Here is a 21,809-nt window from a genome sequence, read left to right on the forward strand (position 1 = left end):
AGCAACATATTTTTCCATACCTACCTTCTGCCGACATTATATTAATTATCAAATTATGCCTTGTAGTCTCAAATGTACGTCTATTGTAGGCAGTTATCTATTAGAAAAAGAAAATCATATTAAAGAAGTGAAACGTTATTTGGAAAACGAAATTCATTAAGGACACAATGAACACAAATCATCGTTCTTTCCATTTTCATTATTTGTTTATATACTTACAAAATATTCCTTCTCTGGGCCATAAGAACTCAGAGCTTTTAGCAATATTATGGGAAAATAAATAATTAGTCAGGTCTATTTAACACGCTAAAACAAAAAGTTAAAATCAGAAAGACCCTTTTATGGAAGACTGTTAAGTGCTAGTAGCAATGCAGATGCATCATTAGTAAATGGATTAACCATATGAACGACTTGCCAGTGCCATTCTAAGATTTCAAAAAAACCAAAACATATTTGTACTTTTAAATGGATCTTAAGGATTATCCTGGACAGTCCACTTTAAAACAAGCATATCTTGGTGTTGTTTGCATTCAGAACTAAACTGCACAACAACCAGTCAAAAAGTGTCATGAATAACCCTTTGGAAATCATATCTCACTTACGATGGGAGTAAAGCAGAAGGATCATAGTCTATAAAGCTTATGGCACACGCTCAAAAACACAAATCAATCCCTTTGTAGAGTCAAGTATTAGTAAACATTTGCAGAGCCAATGAACTTACATCAAAGTCAACTCAGAAACAGCCACTGCAAACAACAAACAAAGCAAAGGCCAACAACAGCATAGGCCTTCAAAAATCAAGAATAATTAACTTTATAACAGATATTAAATCACTCAGACAGGTCTGCAATACCTCAAAGAAAACAAGTGCTTGTGTAAAAGTCTTAGCATCCCAGCACTAGCCTTCTGACAGTGACTGCGGCTGTAGGTGACACTGAGACAAAAGAGCAGGACAAAACTGACTCAAACTAAAGAGAAACATCTTGCGCATTTACAGATATCAAAGATTTTTATAGCATCACATGTGAGCTTTAAATGAAATCAATTACACTCATCAGAAATATTATTTGAAGAGAACAGTAAAAATCAGAATTTTGGAATAAATAATTCCAAACCTATAACAATATTCAAAAGCACATATTCTGAAAAGCATATTATTCCACAAAGTTAAAAGAACTTCTCTCTCCACCATTTGTCAAATTTCTGTCGGATTTGATGACTTCCTTGCTGCTATCTGTTGGGACACATGATCAATCAGGTTCACACTGAACACTAAAATTAAGACTAGTCATTAAGAGACTAGGAACTATTGATCACAAAGAAGCAAACGGAAAAAATGCAAAAGAGATTTCATTTGGGAATCTTCATGATTTAAAAAGTTTACCCTGTAAAAAACTTAATCACATTCTCAATGGAAAAAAAGATCAATCCTCCACTATTTATTATAATATCTCAAAACTAAAGCTCAGAAAGAAAGATTAGACATTTCTAAATTAGTGGCAATATTTTTATGGCTAGCCTTCCCATAATTATCACAAATTTCATTATTGTAAATTTCATAAATTCTAATAAGCTTTTTATTAAATCACAGGCTACTGAAGAGAGTGAAGAACATTTCATAAATCAGGAGGAAGAATTTTGTTATCTGAATTTCTATTTAACGTTTAATTTTTAAACAGCGATAACAGAATGCAGTCCTTCTATCACTTCTAATGAGATACTTAAATACTGTAATATCCTCAATCAAATTTTACTTATGATGTTCTGAAGCCCTTCATAGCAGAGAGGTATGCGAATGTGTGCATGCACACTTTTTGATCCCCTATTTCCAGAATAGTGGCTGATCTATTTTAGATGCTTAATAAATATCTACTGAATAAATTCATCAGTGGATTTATATGATTCAATGTTAGTTTAAGATATGAAAACTCTTTTGACTGTAGTATTAATAGAATATTTTAAAATACTGTAAATATGTTACTATATATGGATGCAGAAATGAGTTATTTACAGATAAATCACTACTTGTTTTTGATGAAAGATATGCTAAATTTTCATCTTTTTAGCATATTATTTGAGACATATTTGTAACATTATATGCTAGTAGTAAGGTATGAGAACATAATGAACCCCTGTGAATCCTAGCTTAACACATGGGTTTCTCTCCTGTCCTGGCTCCTTGCCTCTCTCCAACCAGAAGGAGCCATTTTGAATTTTGTGTTTATCATCCCATTCATTTTAAATATAGTTTTATGATAAATGCATACATACTTAAAATATATTGTTTAGTTTGCTTGTTTTTCAGCTCTACAAAAATGGTAAACTATATGTAGTCTTCTGGGACTTTTTTTTATTCAACATTATGTTTAAAACATTTATCCATGTTGCTGTGCAAGCTTAACTTCATTTTTGGTGTAAACATTCACTGTGTGAATACTCCACAAGTTACCCATTCTCTTGCTGATGGACTTTTTTATCTATTCTCTCGCTAATGGGTTTTTGGCTATTGCTTTGTGGGTTTCCAGTGTTTTGCTATACAAATATTGCTCAATGAGCATGACTGTACATGCCTCCCAGTGGACATCTGCAAGTGTTTCTTTGGGTATACACCCAGAAGTGGGACTGATCATACAGTACAGTGATACTCAGCTATGTGAAATATTCAGTACTGTCTTCTGAAGTGGTTATGCCAGTTCCCACACCCACCCGCAATGGATTTTACTGAGGGTCAAATTCTCATTGTGGTCTTAATTTGAATATTCCTCATTACTGATGAGAGTAAGCTTCTTTACTTAATTGGCATTTATGTCTCCTCTTTTGTGAAATGTCTGTTCATGTCTTTTTCTTACTGAATTGTAGGAGTCCTTTTTTATATTTTAGATTCACCATTAGTCAGATATATATATTTAAAAGTTCTTCTTCCAGTTTGTGGGTTGTCTTTTTTTCCCAACGGTTTCTTTTGATGAACAGAAATTCGCAAGTTTAATACGGTAAAACTTATCAATCTTTTCTCTTAAATAAAAATATTTAGGTATTATGTAAGAAATCCTTCCCTACCCCAAACTCAGAAAGATATTCTTCTCCATCTTTATATAGTAGTTTAAAATTTTACTTTTCACATTTAAATCCTTTATCTAGACTTAGGTTTTGTATTTCATGTGAAGAATCTAATTTTATGTTGGCTGTATGGCTAACTAATTGTCTGAGCACCATTCAATAGACATCCTTTTCTACAGTGATCTGTGGCACCATCTCTTCAGACATATATCATTATTTCTTATGTAGATGGATCTGTTTCTTTTTTTTTTTTTTTTGTGAGGAGATCAGCCCTGTGCTAACATCTGCCAATCCTCCTCTTTTTTTGCTGAGTAAGACTGGCCCTGGGCTAACATCCGTGCCCATCTTCCTCCACTTTATATGGGACGCCGCCACAGCATGGTGCACACCCAGGATCCGAACTGGCGAACCCCAGCCCACTGCAGCGGAGCGCGCACACTTAACCGCTTGCGCCACTGGGCCGGCCCCTAGATGGATCTGTTTCTGGGCCCTCTCTTCCATTCATTGGTTGACATTGATTAATTTGTCTATCCCTGTATCAAGACATCCTTATGATAATTACTACAGATTTATAATAAATCTTGATACCCGGAAGGGAAAGAAACCTTCCCCTCTTTTTTTATTTAGGAGTATCTTGATTATTCTTGGCCATTATGTTCTTTATAAATTTTAGAATTAGTTGCTAAGTTCCATGAAAAAACCTACTGCAATTTTTATTGGAATTGTCTTGAATCTATAGATTAATTAGGGGGAAAGTGACACCCTTATGATTTTGAGTCTTCCTATCCCTGAATGGACTATCTTTTCATTTATATAGGTATTCTTCACTATCAATGATCATTAAGTTTTATAATTTTCCCCATACAGATGGTTGCATACCTTCAGTTAGATTTATTCCAAGTATCTTATAATTTTTGTTGCTATTAAAAACAGTATCTTTTTAAAATATGTATTTTCTCAATACTTGTTACTGATGTAGAACACATAACTAAATTTTTCTATCGATCCTATAGCTTACTGCTAGGCTTTCTTGAGATTTTAATAGTCTATAGACTCTTTATATCATTGACTATTCTGTTTCTTCCTTTCAAATACTTTTCTTTTCCTTTCTTTACTGCACTGGCTAGGACTTCTAATATATTCTATAATAGATGTGGCAGAGGGGGTCACCCTTGTTTTGTTCCTGAATTTTAATGGAATTCCCCTAGTGTTTTCCGTTAAAAAATGATATTTGCGGGCCGGCCCCATGGCGTAGCGGTTAAGTGTGCGCACTCCGCTGCTGGCCTGGGTTCGGATCCCAGGCACACACTGATGCTCCTCTTGTCAGGCCATGCTGTGGCGGCGTCGCACATAAAGTGGAGGAAGATGTGCACGGATGTTAGCTCAGGGCCAGTCTTCCTCAGCAAAAAGAGGAGGATTGGCATGGATGCTAGCTCAGGGCTGATCTTCCTCACAAAATAAATAAATAAACAAACAAACACACATTAAAAAAAATGATGTTTCCTTTACTTTTGGTAAGTAATCTATCAGGTTAAGGAAGTACACTTCTATTCCTAGTTTGCTAAGAGTTATTTTTTCTTATCAAGAGTAGGTTTGAACTTTATTAAATGCTTTCTCTGCATCAATCAAGGTGATATGCTGTTTTTCTCCTTTAATCTTGTAATGTGGTGAATTACATTTATATATTTCTTTTATAAATTTACTGAATATTTTTAAAAATTATTTTGACAATAACTCAAAATAACTTTCTTATATCTATATATTTCTATCTTATATCTACACTGTCTTAAGGAAGCAGATTTATAGCTAGAAATCATTAAAAAGTCATGTTAATACAACTTTAATTCAAATGAAGAAACATCTTTTCCTGGCCAACATGGAAGCTCATATCCACAGTCCATGGATAATTAAAACTTCGGAGAAAAACTCAAAGCACATAATCCCCTGAAAGTTTGTACCAGGTAGAAAACAGGTCACCCAGGGCCTATGCAAGCTAATGCCAATTCTACTAGCAGTTCCTACGCTGCTGTCCTGGTCTCTACCAGTAAATCCTTACGGACTTGAACAGTTAAATTAGAATCTAAGATCCTGGAGGTACCAGGGCCTAAAACTATAGTATTACTCTCCTGGCATTTATTGCCATTATAATTCTGACTTTGTTAGGTATAGTAAACAGTGAAAGACTTTTAGCTTTTATGTCCATTCATTTTTTTAAAAAGTATTAATTTCCATTAAAGGTTCAATGGCATCATTGTTTTTGTTACTGTTTTAATTTCTAACATATTCCAGGTATGATGTTAGATACTGGTGAAAATCTGATGACGTATAACACCCCCATCACTTCCAAAATAAAAGTCAAACATATCAGCATGGCTTACAGGGCCCTCAAAGATCTGCCCCTACCCACATCAACACCTCCGTTCCCACCCTTTTCCCTCGGAGGTACATCCTACCCTCCAGCCACACTTGTAGTCCTCTGAGACCACGTGGTTTTTATTTATTCCTCCAAGATTTTGATGTGCTGTTTTTGCTGCCTAAGATAGCCTTCCTTCTACTTTGTGAATTCCTACTTACCCTCTTACAACTCTGCATCAAACAGCACCTTCTTATTTTAACAGCTATGTCAGTGTTGGCTAAGTATGAGTTTCCATTCCAGTGCTTCAACCCCTGGACTGAAAGACACGCCAGGGCTCACCTGTTATTCATCTTTCTATCACCAGCATCTATCATAATGCTTAGCACATGGTAGGGGCTCATAAGATGTCTGCTTAATGACTGTATTTCAATGAACATGAAATTTGGAATTAAAATATGGAGCAAATAAGTGTTTTAAGTTTGTATTTATTTTCTTAAATAGATTTCATATTATAGTAATAAATTTCTTTTAAATGTCTTTTAATTTTTTTCCACTAATTTAGACTGCCTTTTTTATATCAAAGCTGAAACAAAAAACTTTGTAGACCAACAGAAATGAATGGTACTTTTCCAAATGTTATCTAGTGTTTCCATGCATAAAATACTGAAAACACTGCCGTGTAATTTTAATTTCATCATTTGAAACTCAAACTACAAAAACACAAAAATAAAATTTGCTCTTTCTAAGTAAATTACCTCAATGACTGTTGGTTTCCCCACATTTTCAGCTGTTGGAGATCCATATAGGACTCCATCACTATACGGTGTCCTCTGGATATATCGAAGCCATCCAGGTCGGTCTGGGTAACCCATTAAATTTGTGTTAAATGTTATGGGATCATTACTAATCTCGCCTAGATAAGAAACACAGAATTCAGATATAAGACAGTTATTTTCACACTTGTTGCTTTGGAAGTTTCAATCAAAATATTTCTGCCTAAAATTTTTTTCTTACATTTGTAGCAAACTAAACACACACCGAAAAAAAAAAAATCTATCTGGAAGTTTAGATTAGGGTCTCATGTAAAGAAAAAATCCTTTTGGTTGTTTAGTTTTTCTATAAATCTGATGCAACAAAGAAAGCAGATTCATACAGCACTTTTGGAAATTTCTTTTCTTTTTTTGGGTGAGGGAGTCACAGAGAAGTGAGAAAGCTCTGCCAGTGAGACAACTATCTTTCGGGAAAATCCCTAATCATGTTGATGTATTCGTTCTCTTGAGAAGCCTTCCTTTCATGTATATCTCTGGACACTATCAAACTGATCTTAAGGGATATCTCAAAATTATAAAAGTATCATCAAAACAAAAATAATGTAATTTTAAAACACTGAAGGATGAGTTGAAAAAGCTGTTATAAATCCAAAAGAACTGTAACAATGACAACATTTATTAATGACACAATAATAATAGTATCATTTATTAGCATATTCCTGGCCCTGTTGTGCCTGGCCTCTAAAGGCACCATTTCTTCTGATTTTCAAACATACCCATAAAAGTAGTACTATTATAAGCCCTAATTTTATTGATCGAATGTGAAATTTTCCATGTTAAGTAACTTCTCCATGGTCATATTAAGTGGTGAAACTAGAATTTAAACTTGGCTCACTTCAGAAACTATGCTCTTAACTGCATGTTTTTTTATAAATGTTGGAGCCGCTGCTCAAAAGGTTTAGCTACATAGTTTTGCAAACATAAAATGCCACATAAGAAAACCTTTTTTAAATAACTGATGGAAAAAACCACCTTTTTTTTCCTTGAATGTTGGTGAGAATACGGCTAACTATATTTTATGAGTGTTTTCAGGTATGCTATTCATCATATAATCTATATAAATAATAATATATTAATTCTAATACTATAATTTTCAGAAAATTTATTTTTGTTACTCAAGAGTTATAATAACACTATATTTTCTCTTGCTATTTTTTCTATATCTTCGTTAATTTGATGGCATTTGTGACAATCCAACATAAGATAATTTAAACCAATAGTGAATTAAATAAAGTTTTATAATTGGTATCACTTTGAAGAAATTAATCTCCATTATATTATTATGAAGTTATATAAAATTATCTCATATTGTAAAACCTTTTTTGAGAACTCTTTCTTAATACCATATTTCATTCTCTTCTACAACATATGTACAGTTTTCCAAAAATCAATGTACTATGTAAAACTCTAAGTCTTAAAGTAGGGAATCATAATTGTAGAGCTATAATTATTTCTATGTGAATATAGGTAGATCATTTGTCAGAAGCATGAAACTCAAGACTGGGAAACCAGAAATATGCTTTCTTTAAAATTCAAAAATGAATTATTTCCTTCTGTAATTAAATTTCTAATCTTACAATGGGAAATATCCTACAACAACCAATTTATCACGTATCCAGACCATTTCAAATAATGTCCATAATATTTGATCATACATCATCTAGATTATGCACATTGAACAAAAAGGAAAATTTAGTAAATTAACCACTTTTTCCCCCACCAAGAACATACCAGGTTTTGGGTAAGGTGGAAATTCCCCCTTAAAATACTCTCTTTCCAAAACATGAACGAAGAGGACACCTGCAGATGGGTACACGTTCCGATCTGAGTGCACCTTCGAGAAAATAGTGTACACTGAAAACAAAGAGGAAAGATAAGAGACAGAAAGACAAATAATGAGATACGCTTTTGATAATTCACTTACACTCTGAAGAAGGGTTTCACTGTGTAGAAATTTCTGGGAAAACTGAAGCAACGTGCAAGATATTGTTAAGAAGTTTATTTTAAAAGGAAGTGATTTTAGGACAAAACACGGAACAACTCTTTCAACTTGATATGTTTAGAGACTTTTCAAACACTACGTAAACAAAATTAGGCACATTTAACATTTTACATTGTTATTAAATAATGAAGACATCCATAATATCATTTTGGTAATTTCTTTTTATTGAAATTATTACTAACGAAATACATTATGAGAACTGACCAACTACATAATTGCTACAGTTTTTCTCTTTTTCCTTTTTTTCAAAGCAAAGCATAAAGAATAATTTTTAAATGTTAAGACTACGCTGTCTTAACTGTTTGACAGTTAAGACAAAGCATATCAGATTATATAACACCACTGATACATGTAAGGCGACTTTCATATATACTTAATAAAAATGCATTGGATAACTTTTCTATCGGTATTACTCCTCATGTCTCTCCTAGAAATGATTCATTCCATTTTACCTGATCTTGACATTTAATGATTCACATAATATATTCTATTATGCTACATCCTAAATAAGCAATAATAATTACATGATAAAATTCAGTGCAAATAATTTCTTGAAGTGAAATGAGGCAGATTTCATCATTTCCTGGTTACTTAAGAAATATAATATGAGTACATTAAAATGGCCAAATTGGTTTGATTAGTTTCCACCTATTGTTTTTCCTCTGATTTCATCATCTCCACCAACACATTACTGCCATTACCCTTGTCACCTCTAAAATCCCTGTTGGTTTTCTATCTTCCTGATTGGCTAGTGGCTGCAATATTTAAACAGATAAGCCCTATCAGGCCATTTCTTTCTCTTAGTCACTGACAGATTTATAAATGTAGTAATACCTTAAGAACTCCAAGGCGGCTCACTCCAGGCTCACAACTAAATAAAAGCCCTGAATAGCAAGATCACACTGACAGCAAATTTTTCAGCATAAAAATAGGAACTCCCACAAAATGTTTCTTTATCTGTGAAAATTTGTCCCTGCAGTTCTATGGATGACTGCCAAAAATGGGGAACTGAACGAAAATATTTGGCTTGTAGCTTCATGTATCCATTGCTTTACTACTAAAAACACAACTTCAAAGGCTATGTAACAGAGGGAAGGAAGCTCAAAGTTAGGTTTAAACTAGGTATGTAGGAGACTCGTTTTTTCCTGATTTGTTTTATTTATTTATTTTTTTGGTGAGGAACATCGGCCCTGAGCTAACATCCACTGCCAATCTTCCTCTTTTTGCAGAGGAAGATTAACCCTGAGCTAACATCTGTCCCCATCCTCTTCTATTTTGTATATGGGACGCTGCCACAGCATGGCTTGATGAGCCGTACATAGGTTGGCGCCCAGGATCTGGGCCGCCAAAGTGGAGCGCACAACCACTATGCCACTGGGCCAGCCCCCTCCTGACTTGTTTTGTACGAGTATTCATAAGTAGTCTTCCTATGGCATTTAGATTACCCACGTTCCACCTAAAAACACCTTACTCACCTGCAGAAATGGTCCCATTCCAAAAATGAAAATGAATGAATCACAAAAAAATAGGATGAGAATTTGAGATTTTTCACCAGTTGGATTCCACATCTCTTGAATGTTAGGTGCTGTGGAGAACGTGAAGATGAAGGACAGCCAGTCCCTGCCTTCCATGAGTTGACCATCTGGTTTGGGAGACCAAGGCCCACCTAACTAGGTATGATCCCAGAGGTATAAACTACTCTGGCAATACCTGGAAAGATCTGGAACAGATTTACATAAGAAGTAGAATTCGATATGGCTCTTAAAGTACTAGCAAGATTCTGAAACTCAGAGATGGGAAATGCAGGCATTTCAGCAGTGAAGACATGCAAGATGTAATCATGGGATACCGTGGGGCCTTTTCAAGGAAGGGAATTAAGCCAGTGATGCTAGATTCTGGTGTATTTAAGGTAGGGGGAGGAAAACTGGGAAGAAGAGTCAAATTATGGAGAGCTGTGAACTCCTGCTGAGAAGTTATTTCATTCTATATGTAAAGGTGTTTAAATTCTAGAACACAATCCTACATCCAAAGCACAGGAATATTTCAAATAATCTGAAGGAATCTCTTCAGAGCTTATCTAATTATTCTTTCTAGAGATTAAAAACATTTTGAACTCCAGCAGTGGATTTTATTTACCATCGTTATTTTCTTGGCACCTAGAAGGTGTCTGGCATATTTGAATAATTTTATCAATGCCTATTGAATGGATGAATATATAATAAAACAAAGCGCTGCAGAGGTAAACCCAGGTCTCATGTTTGTGGACTAAATATACATAATAATTTAAACTTCAGTTTTATAACTTGAATTAATTCTCATATGCATGTAGCTGTTTACAGGTTATCATCCTCCATTTACATTATAAACTAACAGTCTCCCTTAGTTTTTGCTGCCCTAAGGTGGTAAAAGCTAGCTTATAAAGCAAAAATAAGGGTTGTTCATATTAAACAATATTGAAATGATCTTATTTTCTAATTAGCCCTTGGCAGGGCCTGAAGTGGAGCCATAAAAGGGTACCTGCCCTGCCTATCACCTTACTTCAATGACTACTATAGAACATCTCAGATTCTGCTTTCATAAAACATATTTCAGTGATCTACAGAGCCAAACCACAATCTACCACGGCCCTCCTGGGTTTGAAGATGACATACACATTTCTTTATTCATGTATACTCAATTGCCTTCTGCAATCTGCTGAACCGCATACTTGCTGGTCAGTTCCCTTGGCAACTCCACAGTAAAGCCTGTTTCACTTTAAGTACAGCATACCATCCACTTTGAGAAAACCATGATACAGATGTATGACACATTCATCACCTAGAAATGGAAAATGACTAAGCCACTATGTTTTGTTTGTAAAAATAATACTTCCTTTCTGGAGCATCAGTTTAAATTATGGGCACCCACGCAACATTTTAGAGAAGCGCCCTTTACCTTTTCCTTTCCCATTTGTTACCTGCAAAACAAATAGCTCTTCAACAGGGGCTATTTGGGCAGTGTTTATACCTAGCTTCCTTTTGAAAACAACAAATTACATAAAGAATTCGAAGTTATAGGCTCTTGTTCTAAACATGAGCTCTATAGATAATGATGATAGGGTCTGCACCAACACCAACAAAGGCTGTTACTAACAGTTAACATGTGTTGCACACACATATGTCTAGAGAGTACTCACAAACAGTAAACTTGAAGCATACTGCTGTCCTTAAAAGCAAGTCTTGAAAATCAAATTTAAACATTCTAAGAATCCGCAGTGCTAAAACCTAATAATCTCTGGAACATACACGTGTCCAGTGCCATGCTAATCAAGCTGAGGTCACAGGGTCTGGCCTCTCTGTGTATTGCACGATTTTGCAATCGTCTACAGCTGCAAATCCACCACCTCTGCAAACACATGCCACTGGATACAAATGAAACTGGAAACCAGTGTGTGGCTAAACCCACACAAATCCATCACCATTAATGGGAAAAACAATTAAACCAAAAGTCCAACCCACAAGGGGATCAAACATCATCTTCAATCAGCAAGGGAGCTAGATTTGCAAAGATTAAAAACTGAAGATAGGTAGTCATAAATAATAGATTTATTTTTTTTTAGGAAAAATTACATAGTTGAGAAGAGCAAAAAGGTATGTGGGCAAGTGGCCGGGGTAATTATTTCACCCTCCCTAAATGCAGCTCCAATGTCCCTCGTTACCATGCTACCAAAATCTTTTCACAAAACTATTCTCTGTACGTTTTAGTCATGAAGTATAGAAACTACAGACCATTTCAACAATGTATACTATGTGACAACAAAGAGCCAAGAACCAAGTAACAGACGGTGAGGGCAGTTAGCAATAAAGTGGAACCTCAGGCTAGCTAAATAGCATCCTGTCTTCCTTTATTAATAGTCCATTTGAAATTTTATCCCTATGGGAGCAACATCGTGATAAAAATACAATGGTGTGCATTTGTGTACTTATTTACAATTACTTAAAAACAAAAGCAAATTTGGATGTATTTAGTAAATATTATATTTTGAAAGGATTAAGGTGGTGCATTGCTAATAAATCTGTAGCATATAACTTCACAATTATCACAATGATTATTTTTAATGGCATATGCACGTGCATAGGCATGTACAAAGGCCCTTCTCTACAAAGAAGTCCCGAGAACACTTACCAGCCCTTTTTCTGCATCACCAAGAACAAGTATATGGCTATAAACTAGCTGCTGAGTGTGAGATCCTGTAAGTCCCAGCTAGATTTAAACCTTAAAGCAGTCTCTCCTCTGAAATCATTGAGAAGAAAATCATAAAGTGTTGTCAGTATTCACGTCCAGACGACCTTTTTATTAGGTACCTGTTATGTGTATATCTCTCTCAGAGATGCTTTATCAACAAATTAAAAGGTCCATTTATACAATAATTTTCTAATTTTTACGGTGTAAGAGAATATAGTAAAATCTCAGTTTACCAGTAACCCCAAGGAAGGAAACATTTCAGAGAGCTGAGTTTTCTAAACTACTTCACGGTCGATCCTCTTTCATAACGGCATAAGATCATCATTTTGGCACATCAATTATTGCACTCTGCTCTATTATATAGTGATGCCCTTATGGACTATCTGGTTGCCTTGTCATTTACTGATCACACTAGCGCTAGTGGGTCCCAGTCTGCTAATGCTCTTTAAGGTTGTGTGTTTTATAGATTTTCTGTTTTCTCATCTGTAGACAAGTTGTCAGCTGCCATTTCTCATTGCTATCAGTATGTTTCCTATAGCAGTTTCTCTATCCCTTCTAATTTGCTGCTATTAATCCGCTGCAGGTTTAGAAACCAGACTACCAAATGAGGTGAGACTGCACGTTAAAGAAAGAACAAACTTGTACTGTCTTAATGCACGCAGGGCTCTGCTAGATGTGAAAAAGAGGGGCCTACATTTGCAGCATCTATTTTGGCAACCCAAAGACCCTTTTGCAGTGTATTTACTGGTTCTTAGTTGATGCAGTATACTTCTGAATAGATGATCCTACTATAATTGGGATATAGCCATTACTTGAGGAGATGGCAACATAACTCCATGTATCAAATGCACTCAGAAACAAATAAGAGTACCATAGGTCTTAATTCAACCTATATATTACATAAACATGAACTGTCAAATAAAAACAAATGGATTTAATGTGTTGCATAAAATAATTTGTTACATATTTGATGTGTGGGAAATATACTGCATAATTTAAACAAAGAGATCTATTGATTAAGTAATCTATTACTTTTAGCATTTATCAGCCTAAGAATATTATAACATACTATAATTGATAAGTAATTTATTAATAAGAAATTAAAATGTTTCTAAAAGCATTTCGATTTTGTTAATTTGCCTCTCATGTTCAAAGTGTTTAAAGATTTTAAGAGCTATTCATTGGGAAGCATGACAAGGGTGTTTTAACTGAGTGTAAATTACTTAAATAAGATAGTGCATATTTCCCAACTGTTCATAGTATTGCATTAATAGTAAGTATTATCTGAAAAAAAAAATTTGGATAAGAATGATGAAGAAGGGTTGGCCCCATGGCTTAGCGGTTAAGTGTGCGCACTCCGCTGCTGGCGGCCCGAGTTCGGATCCCGGGCGCGCACCGACGCACGGCTTCTCCGGCCATGCTGAGGCCACGTCCCACATACAGCAACTAGAAGGATGTGCAACTAAGACATACAACTATCTACTGGGGCTTTGGGGAAAAAAAGGAGGAGGATTGGCAATAGATGTTAGCTCAGAGCCGGTCTTCCTCGGCAAAAAAAGAGGAGGATTAGCAGGGATGTTAGCTCAGGACTGATCTTCCTCACAAAAAAAAAAAAAAAAGAATGATGAAGAAGATTTTTAAATATGTTTAAAATATAAAGATAACATGGAATAGCCACTTATCTGGTATAGCTTTTAAAATAAACTTTTGCCTAAGCAACTAGATATTTCAATTCCTCAAAATCCTATTTACAGAAGAGACACCTCTCCCTTGTTAAAGTTAAAAACTGGACCATTATTTAAAAAGAAAGCTACACAAAAAATAAAATTTTTAAACTTATTTTACCATATGATCATCCCTGATAATTAAAAATTCTAAGTACTGACAGGAAAAATAAGACTTGTCTTATATTTTATAGTTTTAACAGCTAAAAGCTCTTCATGAAGCTCAGAGCCCCTGCATACACAGCACTTCAAGAAGCTGCTACCGGGGCCGGCCCCGTGGCGTAGCGGTTAAGTGCGCGCGCTCTGCTGCTGGTGACCCGGGTTCGGATCCCGAGCGCACACCGATGCACCACTTGTCAGGCCATGCTGTGGCGGCGTCCCATATAAAGTAGAGGAAGATGCACATGGATGTTAGCCCAGGGCCAGTCTTCCTCAGCAAAAAGAGGAGGATTGGCATGGATGTTAGCTCAGGGCTGATCTTCCTCACCAAAAAAAAAAAAAAGAAGCTGCTACCAATGAATTGGAATTGATTATGAGATGAATTCCATTTGCTATCTCTACATCAAGAGAACTCATTTCAGGGTTTTCAAAGCCCGATGTATTTACGGTTCCCTTCTAGTTTATTTTTTAACGTGTTATTTTTATAGTCAAATTGAAATTTAATTACTAAAACAGATAAATAGAAAAATATTTTGAGAGACATCAATATCCAGCCAGGTACACAACCTGTTTTGTTTTTTTTCTCACTGAGATTTACCTTGCATTTTATCAGTCCAGCCTTATAAATCTTGGCTTTCAATCAAAAGCTTCTCTCAGCAGTCTGCCCTTCACCTTTGAGTTTACTCAACATCAAAGTCCTGCAGGCCACTCATCTGGCTGTGGTCAGCTATTGTTTTTATTTCAGTCACAGATAGCCCACACCTAGGCCCTAGAATTCATCACAGGGAAGGCATTAAATTGCCTTTTTAAACTTCATTCTTCTAAGAGATATGGCTATTTTTCTTTATGTGAGGTAGAAGAGAAACCAATACTTGGATCTTTTTCTACAAAGAGCAGACAGGATTCTTCATGAGACTTTTGCCCCCAACAGAAGCCACTTACCGAAACCATTTTTCTAAACTGGAGTTAAAGATCTTAATTCCCCATATAAAGATAATGTGTGCTTGTTTTGTTGTTTTTTTCTTAAATGTCAGTTGGAAAGTGGTTGCAAATCATTGTTAATTGGTGATCAATAAACTTAGTCTCATAGAACGCTGCAGCTGAAAAGGGTTTTAGATGTCATACCGTCCGGGCATGCCAAATATCTTTCTCTGCTGAGAGACAGATCATAGCCATTACTTCCTATGTAGATATGGCCTCACATTCTACTCAACCCAGAATTCCTGATGGATACTACCAACTGGAATTGGCATGCATTTGCTCTCCTGGAGAATTCAGTCCTTCATTTTTTTTTTTCCCCCCCAAAGCCCCAGTAGATAGTTGTATGTCATAGCTGCACATCCGTCTAGTTGCCGTATGTGGGACGCGGTCTCAGCATGGCCAGAGAAGCGGTGCGTCAGTGCGCACCCGGGATCCGAACCCGGGCCACCAGCCACGGAGCGCACGCACTTAACCGCTAAGCCACGGGGCCAGCCCAAGTCCTTCATTTTAGAGACAACAAAATTGAACCCAGAGAGACTAAGTGACAGGCTCAAGCCTACGGGACTACTAAGAGGAAGAGCCAGGACTTGAACCCGGGGAGTCATGTATTTTGTTGATTTGAAAACATTAGGTAATATATTTGGTGCCTGTACATTATATTATTACAACCCACCACAGTAAGCTAATTACGTTGCATAACACCTTAACTTTCTTAATTATCTCTCTTGTTTTACTATGAACCAGAATTTAACCAGGTAATCCAAGTTCATTCTGTTAGTTCATGAAGTTATCTTAATTATACTGCACCATTGGAAGAAGTGAGTTGACAATCACAATTTCAAGAAAAAACAAACCTGAACTTTCTTTTGTTTAAAGAAAGAAACAAACCTGAAGTTTAGGAGGAGACATTCCAGCCCTCGCAGCCAGAGCCTAGAAGGGGAAACTCACACCTCTGGTAGATGATCTTTTGAAGTCCCGGAACTTTGTGATTCTTCCTCCTGACTTTGCCACCTTTCAGAGGCAAAGGAGTATACATATTTTCAACACTAGGGGCACTTTGGGCTCCTCTCCAATTACAGAGGAAAAAAACTCATCTAGAGAGATATTTCTGTCTTTAAGCCATACATGCCCTTGACTGTCCGTAAGCTAAGCAGGAGCCTCCTTTAAGATGGCAGAAGAGAATTCTACTAAATTATTCAGAGTACATATTAATGTATTCCCATAAATGTCCTGTTAAAGTGTAACATTTAAGTTGAAAATAATAAGGAAATGAAGACACAATCATTTTGACTGTCTTTGTGTCTTAGGAAAAAAGCAATGAAATTTTATCAGTAAACCTAAGGATAACCCATTTTAGAATCTGAGTTGTCCTAAGTAAGAAAGGAGAATTTGAAGATGTTCATTTAAATGAAGTATATAAATAAGTGATGTAAAGTCTTATTCTTTTTTTATTTAAATTATTTCAGGGGTAAATTTTAAGTCCCTCTACCCTTTCCCAGGAAAAAGAGAAAAGAATACATATTCAGAGTGCTCTTTATAATTTTTATAACTACTTAATGTGTGTCAAGGTAGAATGATACCAAATATGTTGGTCTGAAACATTTCAAACTCCTTAAAATCCTATTTACAGAAGAGGAACCATCCCACTGCTGAAGTTAAGATTTAAAACATTATTTAAAAAGAAAGCTACACAAAAAATACAATTCCAAACTTATTTTACTATATAAGCGCTCTTATAATCTTTTGTGCTCTCTTGAAATTGTCAAAAAGAGATAACTGGGATTTATGGTGAAGAATATCTCAAAGAACATGTAATTTCTGAGCTAACATTTAAAATGGCCTTGCTATATAACCTACTAGAAACAACTCTCTTCATACAGTTGATGAAACTTATTACTCTCCGTATAAGATATTTTGATAATACAGAACTATAATGATGGGATTTAAATTGGATGAAGAGACCAGGAAGGAAGAAGCTAAAGAATGAACTCAAGAGAAACTGAGGAAATAAGAGAATGTGGTAACCTGAACTGGTCAGCCAAGAACCACTCCTCCAAGGTGCCTAGGACGTTTCATCTGGCAGTAAGGCCTTTTTATCACATACAATTACTGTTCTTTTGGAAATATTTTTAAATTGTCGTCATTTTTATAGACACTTCAGTTGCCCCAAAGTTATGGAAACCAGGCTACTATTCTGCTAATGGTCATGACCACACGCAGCCAAAATTTTGTGTGTGTGTATGTGCGACGGTGTTGGGGCGGGGGGGGGGGAATCGTAAAGGCAAATAATCAAGAAATATTAAGTAAAAGCTCATCATGATGATTGGTATTTTGAAAACAACTAATATTTCGGTTAATAAGTAAGTTTTTTTCTCCCTGATGAAATGCATTATTTCAAAGGTCTGGCATATTGCTAACGGACATATTTATAGATAGGGAAGAAAAATTTAGAAAAAACAATCAGTCATTCAAAGGTCAGGTCATCTTTTCAATAGAAAACAAATGCCATCTAATTATTTAATAGTAAAACATATCTATTTGGTTTTGCAACAAAAATCATTCAAAAAATCACCCACAATTAGCCAAAATACTTTATGACCATTTTTCTAAGGTTATATAAATACTGTTTTAAAATGATTTATGTTAACTATACTTCTTAATGTTTTTCAATGTTATAAATAAATTGTTATAATAACCACACTGGGACAATTTTTGTAAGTGGCAAGCTAGTGACTGGATAAGGGGCAACGATAGGTTAAAAACAGAACTATTTTTAGGCAAAACTACAGCAAAGGGAAAAAACTTGGAAAATAATGGATTAAGAACATAGAGGATCAGAAGTTTTAGAAGATTAGGAAAACAAAATTTTATTTTTTCAGATTAACTTATCAAAAAAAAATCCACACGACTTAAAAAAGCAAAAGGAATATTGGAAGCGGACATTTAATTGACTCCCCGAAGGGGATTTAGATTTACAACCTAAACTCACCATCTTTCTTCCCAGCAGTCATTGTTCTGCTGATAATAAAATTGCTGGCCTGTTTGGTCTTCCAGTTAACTGTTCCATTTATGCCATCAGCACAGCTTAATAAAAAAGCTTTTCAGAATAAAACAAATGCATGAAAAATGAAATTAATGTCAAATTAAATGACTATCACAGATCACCTACTATTAACTGGAATCAGATTCCTTCCAGCCCAGCTAGCTGTTTAATTCCATCAAATAAATATTTGTTGCATGTTAATACAAGGAAGATATGGGGATACAAGGTAAACAAGCTCCTGCCCCCAAGGAGCTTACAATCTATAGGGATTGATAATTCATGAACGGAAATATATATGTAATATATAATAGAGCATATATATAATAATTACACACACAATGGTAGGAAGCATAAGTGCTACAAAAACACTGAGGGGAGAAGCAATCTTCCCTGGCTAGGAATGTTGTGGTACGTTTAAAGTATCTTTTACACTCACAGTGGATTCCTGGAGACTTTACACTGGCAGCAATGAATAGAATTGGGGTTAGGGGATATTAAATAAGGGGCTATCTCTGGAGTGTAGGCTAGCAGTCAGCTCATAAATCAGCGATTGAAGCAAAAGAAAAGTATAGGTGGGGCCAGTTACAAGACATCATGGAGATAATACTGCCAGTACTTTTCAAAATTGCCAGATGTGGACTAGAAGGAGAATCAAATGGCTACGAATTTTTGATCCAGAATGACACATTAGGAGCTCCCTAAAAAGAAGTAAATTTCAGGAGAAAGATGATAAATTTAATTTGGGATATGTTAAACTTGGGGTACCAGTTGAATATCCAGGTAAAACCATCTAAGAGGAAGATGGTTATAGAGATCTGGTTCATAAGAGAATCTAATGCAGCTTCAGATGAGGATTTGAAGTTCACCTCCATAAAAATGACTGTTGAAGCCAAAGCTGAATTGCAATTCCTTAAGAGATCAAGCTCTTGGGTAACATGGAATAGGCCCTCATGTACAAAGTGCTCTGGAGAAGATACACATTCATGTTCTTGACCCAGTCATCTATCCCATATCCCATCATCATCTTCTTTGACCTTAGAACTACCAGTCTTACTGCTTACTCTCCCATTTTTCATCTTTACCATTCAGACTTGATATCTGGGCACCATTTTCGTAACTACAACATTGGGTCTCCATCTCACTCTCCCTTCCTTTAGTCATCTCAGATATGTTCCCTCTGGATTCAGCTCAGTCCAGGAATCCCCCGGGGTGTACCCCATAGTTTTGTCCTAGCTTCTGGAGCTGAAAGATAACACAAAGGAATGCACAAAAAGTAGAAGGGACAGCAAAGGCAGAAAAACATGTTAATAAACACACTGGCCTAGCAAAAGCAGAGGATGATTCAGCAAAGAAATAAGAGATGAGGTATTCAGAGGGTGGACAACTAAGCCTGAAGTGTCATATATGTCAACAGAAGAAATATCAAGGAAGAGAGTGTGCTCAACATCTTCACCTACTGCAAAAAGGTCAAGAAGGATGAGAGCTTAGAACAGACTGCTGGATGTGAAAAGTGAGAAGTTACCGGTGACTCCTTGAAAGTGGAGTTCCAATAGAGTGGAGTTTCAATAGAGTGGTGGTAAGAGTAGAAGCCAAACTGCAAAAGGTCAAGATGTAGATGCAGCAAATACAGTTAATCTTTCACGAACATTGGCTGGAATAGGGGAGTAAAGAGATAAAATGATATGATAGACTGAAGAGTAGCAAGGTGGAGAGAAGGGTTGGTCATTTTAGTGTAGGGAAACAGATTTTGTTCATACGCTGGAGGAAAGACATAAGGAGAGAGAAAGACACTGAAGATAAAAAGGAACATAATTGATGAGATACAATTCGAGAAAAACTAGAATAGGTGGGACCAAGCATATACAAGTACAGAAAATACTTCATCAATCAGAAAGTAAGGACAAGTGAACACAAACGTGTTGGGGTACAGGAAACTTAATGTCCACAGGGCTTGGTAAATCAGAGAGGGAATGTATATTTTCTTTTCAAACTAATTTTGAGTAAAATTCCAAACTTAAACTAAGTTATGAGAAATAACAAGTTTCCTTCCAAAATGAAAAAAAGAATTCAGTTCAAAATCTAAGTTACTAAAAACAAACAAGCAAACAAAACCTCAGGTGATCATTTCAGTGATACCTGGGAGTAAAAAATCAAAGGCCACAGCACCGCAAAGCAAATAAACGACTTGGTTGATATTTAATTTTTAAAATATGTAAACTTAAGTATACTAATTTTATATCTACTAAAAGACCAATCTTATGGATGATTCACCTAATAAATGGTTGATTCACTTAATAACTGAAATTATGTCCTTTTAAATCTAGATGAAAAACACAGTAGTCATTTTCTAAATAATTTAAGCTAAAATAGGATCAGAAATGTTTATAGTCTCTGGTGGCAAAATACCCCAAGCCCTGCAGTGTTCTCCTGATCGCTGGACTCCAAAGGCGACATGCTGGTTACATAAGAATCACCTGGGCAGCTCTCTAAAAATACATATTCACAGGCACCCCAAAAAATACATAATAAAAAAAATTTAAAAACATATTCATGACTCCACCATGGAGAGTCTACGTAAATGGCTTACACAATTTCATCAGATGATTCTCATACACAAATATGAACTCCAGAAGACTGAGAGAAGACCTAGAGAACCCAAGGGTATATAGTATATTCAGTGAGTCACATCATATGTGCCAAATGTAGGGTTGACCTTAGAACTGAAAACCTCACCCACTTCTGCCTCCAACTGGCCCACAGATACAGTCAATTTGCAAGAACATGTAAGTCACTGCTGGACAGTGGGAAGTCCCAACCTAGAAAGACAGGAAGCAGGTGGCCAAATTCTTCTCTTCAACTTTCCAAAGTACAATGTACATATATGGACCTGACAAGCAACATTTACATTTAAACCCAACACCTTGCCAGGCCCTGAGCAAGGTGCTTTCATGCATGTTGTCTAGTTCATTCCTTACAAAACCAAACAAATCTGTCAACATGTCTGAAAATTATAGAGGCTTGATCTTAAAGCAGAATGGAGTAAATCCTGCAGGCAAGCAGGCACTCTTTAAAGTTCTCCACTTTTCCATGGACTGGGGAGTTACCATAAAGAAAGAATGGTATGAGTGTCCAGACAGCACCCCTTTTGTTCTTTCCTTTAGTCTCATCCAGTGGTTCTCAGACAATGTTGTACACAAGAATTATTGTTCAGAGTTATATACACAAAACTACACACACTGTATTTTATGGGAGATTTAAAGGATTTACTAGGATAACTTAAGCCTATGGGGATTTTTTTGTCTTACACTCTACTCCGGCTCTTAGAACCTGACTAACCCAGCATAAGATTTAATGCCACTGCACATCCTTGCTGGGTGAACCAACATATCATTGCTCATACTTTCCAGGCCCCGTATAAGGGCAGTCTAGTTGG

General features: G+C 35.8%; 1 protein-coding gene across 2 annotated transcripts in view; it reads right to left on the bottom strand.

Moving 5' to 3' along the window:
- Nucleotides 1–21,809, bottom strand: part of SGCE (sarcoglycan epsilon) — a 66,463-nt gene that overhangs the window by 31,899 nt on the left and 12,755 nt on the right. For both annotated transcript variants that reach the window (XM_014788182.2, XM_004431361.3), the window contains exons 2-4: nucleotides 7,975–8,097; nucleotides 6,169–6,326; nucleotides 25–97 (exon numbers count right to left, since the gene is read on the bottom strand). In XM_014788182.2, the coding sequence (XP_014643668.1) occupies nucleotides 25–97; nucleotides 6,169–6,326; nucleotides 7,975–8,097 (354 nt within the window). The remainder of the gene's footprint in view (nucleotides 1–24; nucleotides 98–6,168; nucleotides 6,327–7,974; nucleotides 8,098–21,809) is intronic.

Source organism: Ceratotherium simum, chromosome 1 (genome assembly GCF_057802395.1).
Source record: "Ceratotherium simum simum isolate JZ-2026a chromosome 1, ASM5780239v1, whole genome shotgun sequence".
NCBI classification, from domain to species: domain Eukaryota; kingdom Metazoa; phylum Chordata; class Mammalia; order Perissodactyla; family Rhinocerotidae; genus Ceratotherium; species Ceratotherium simum.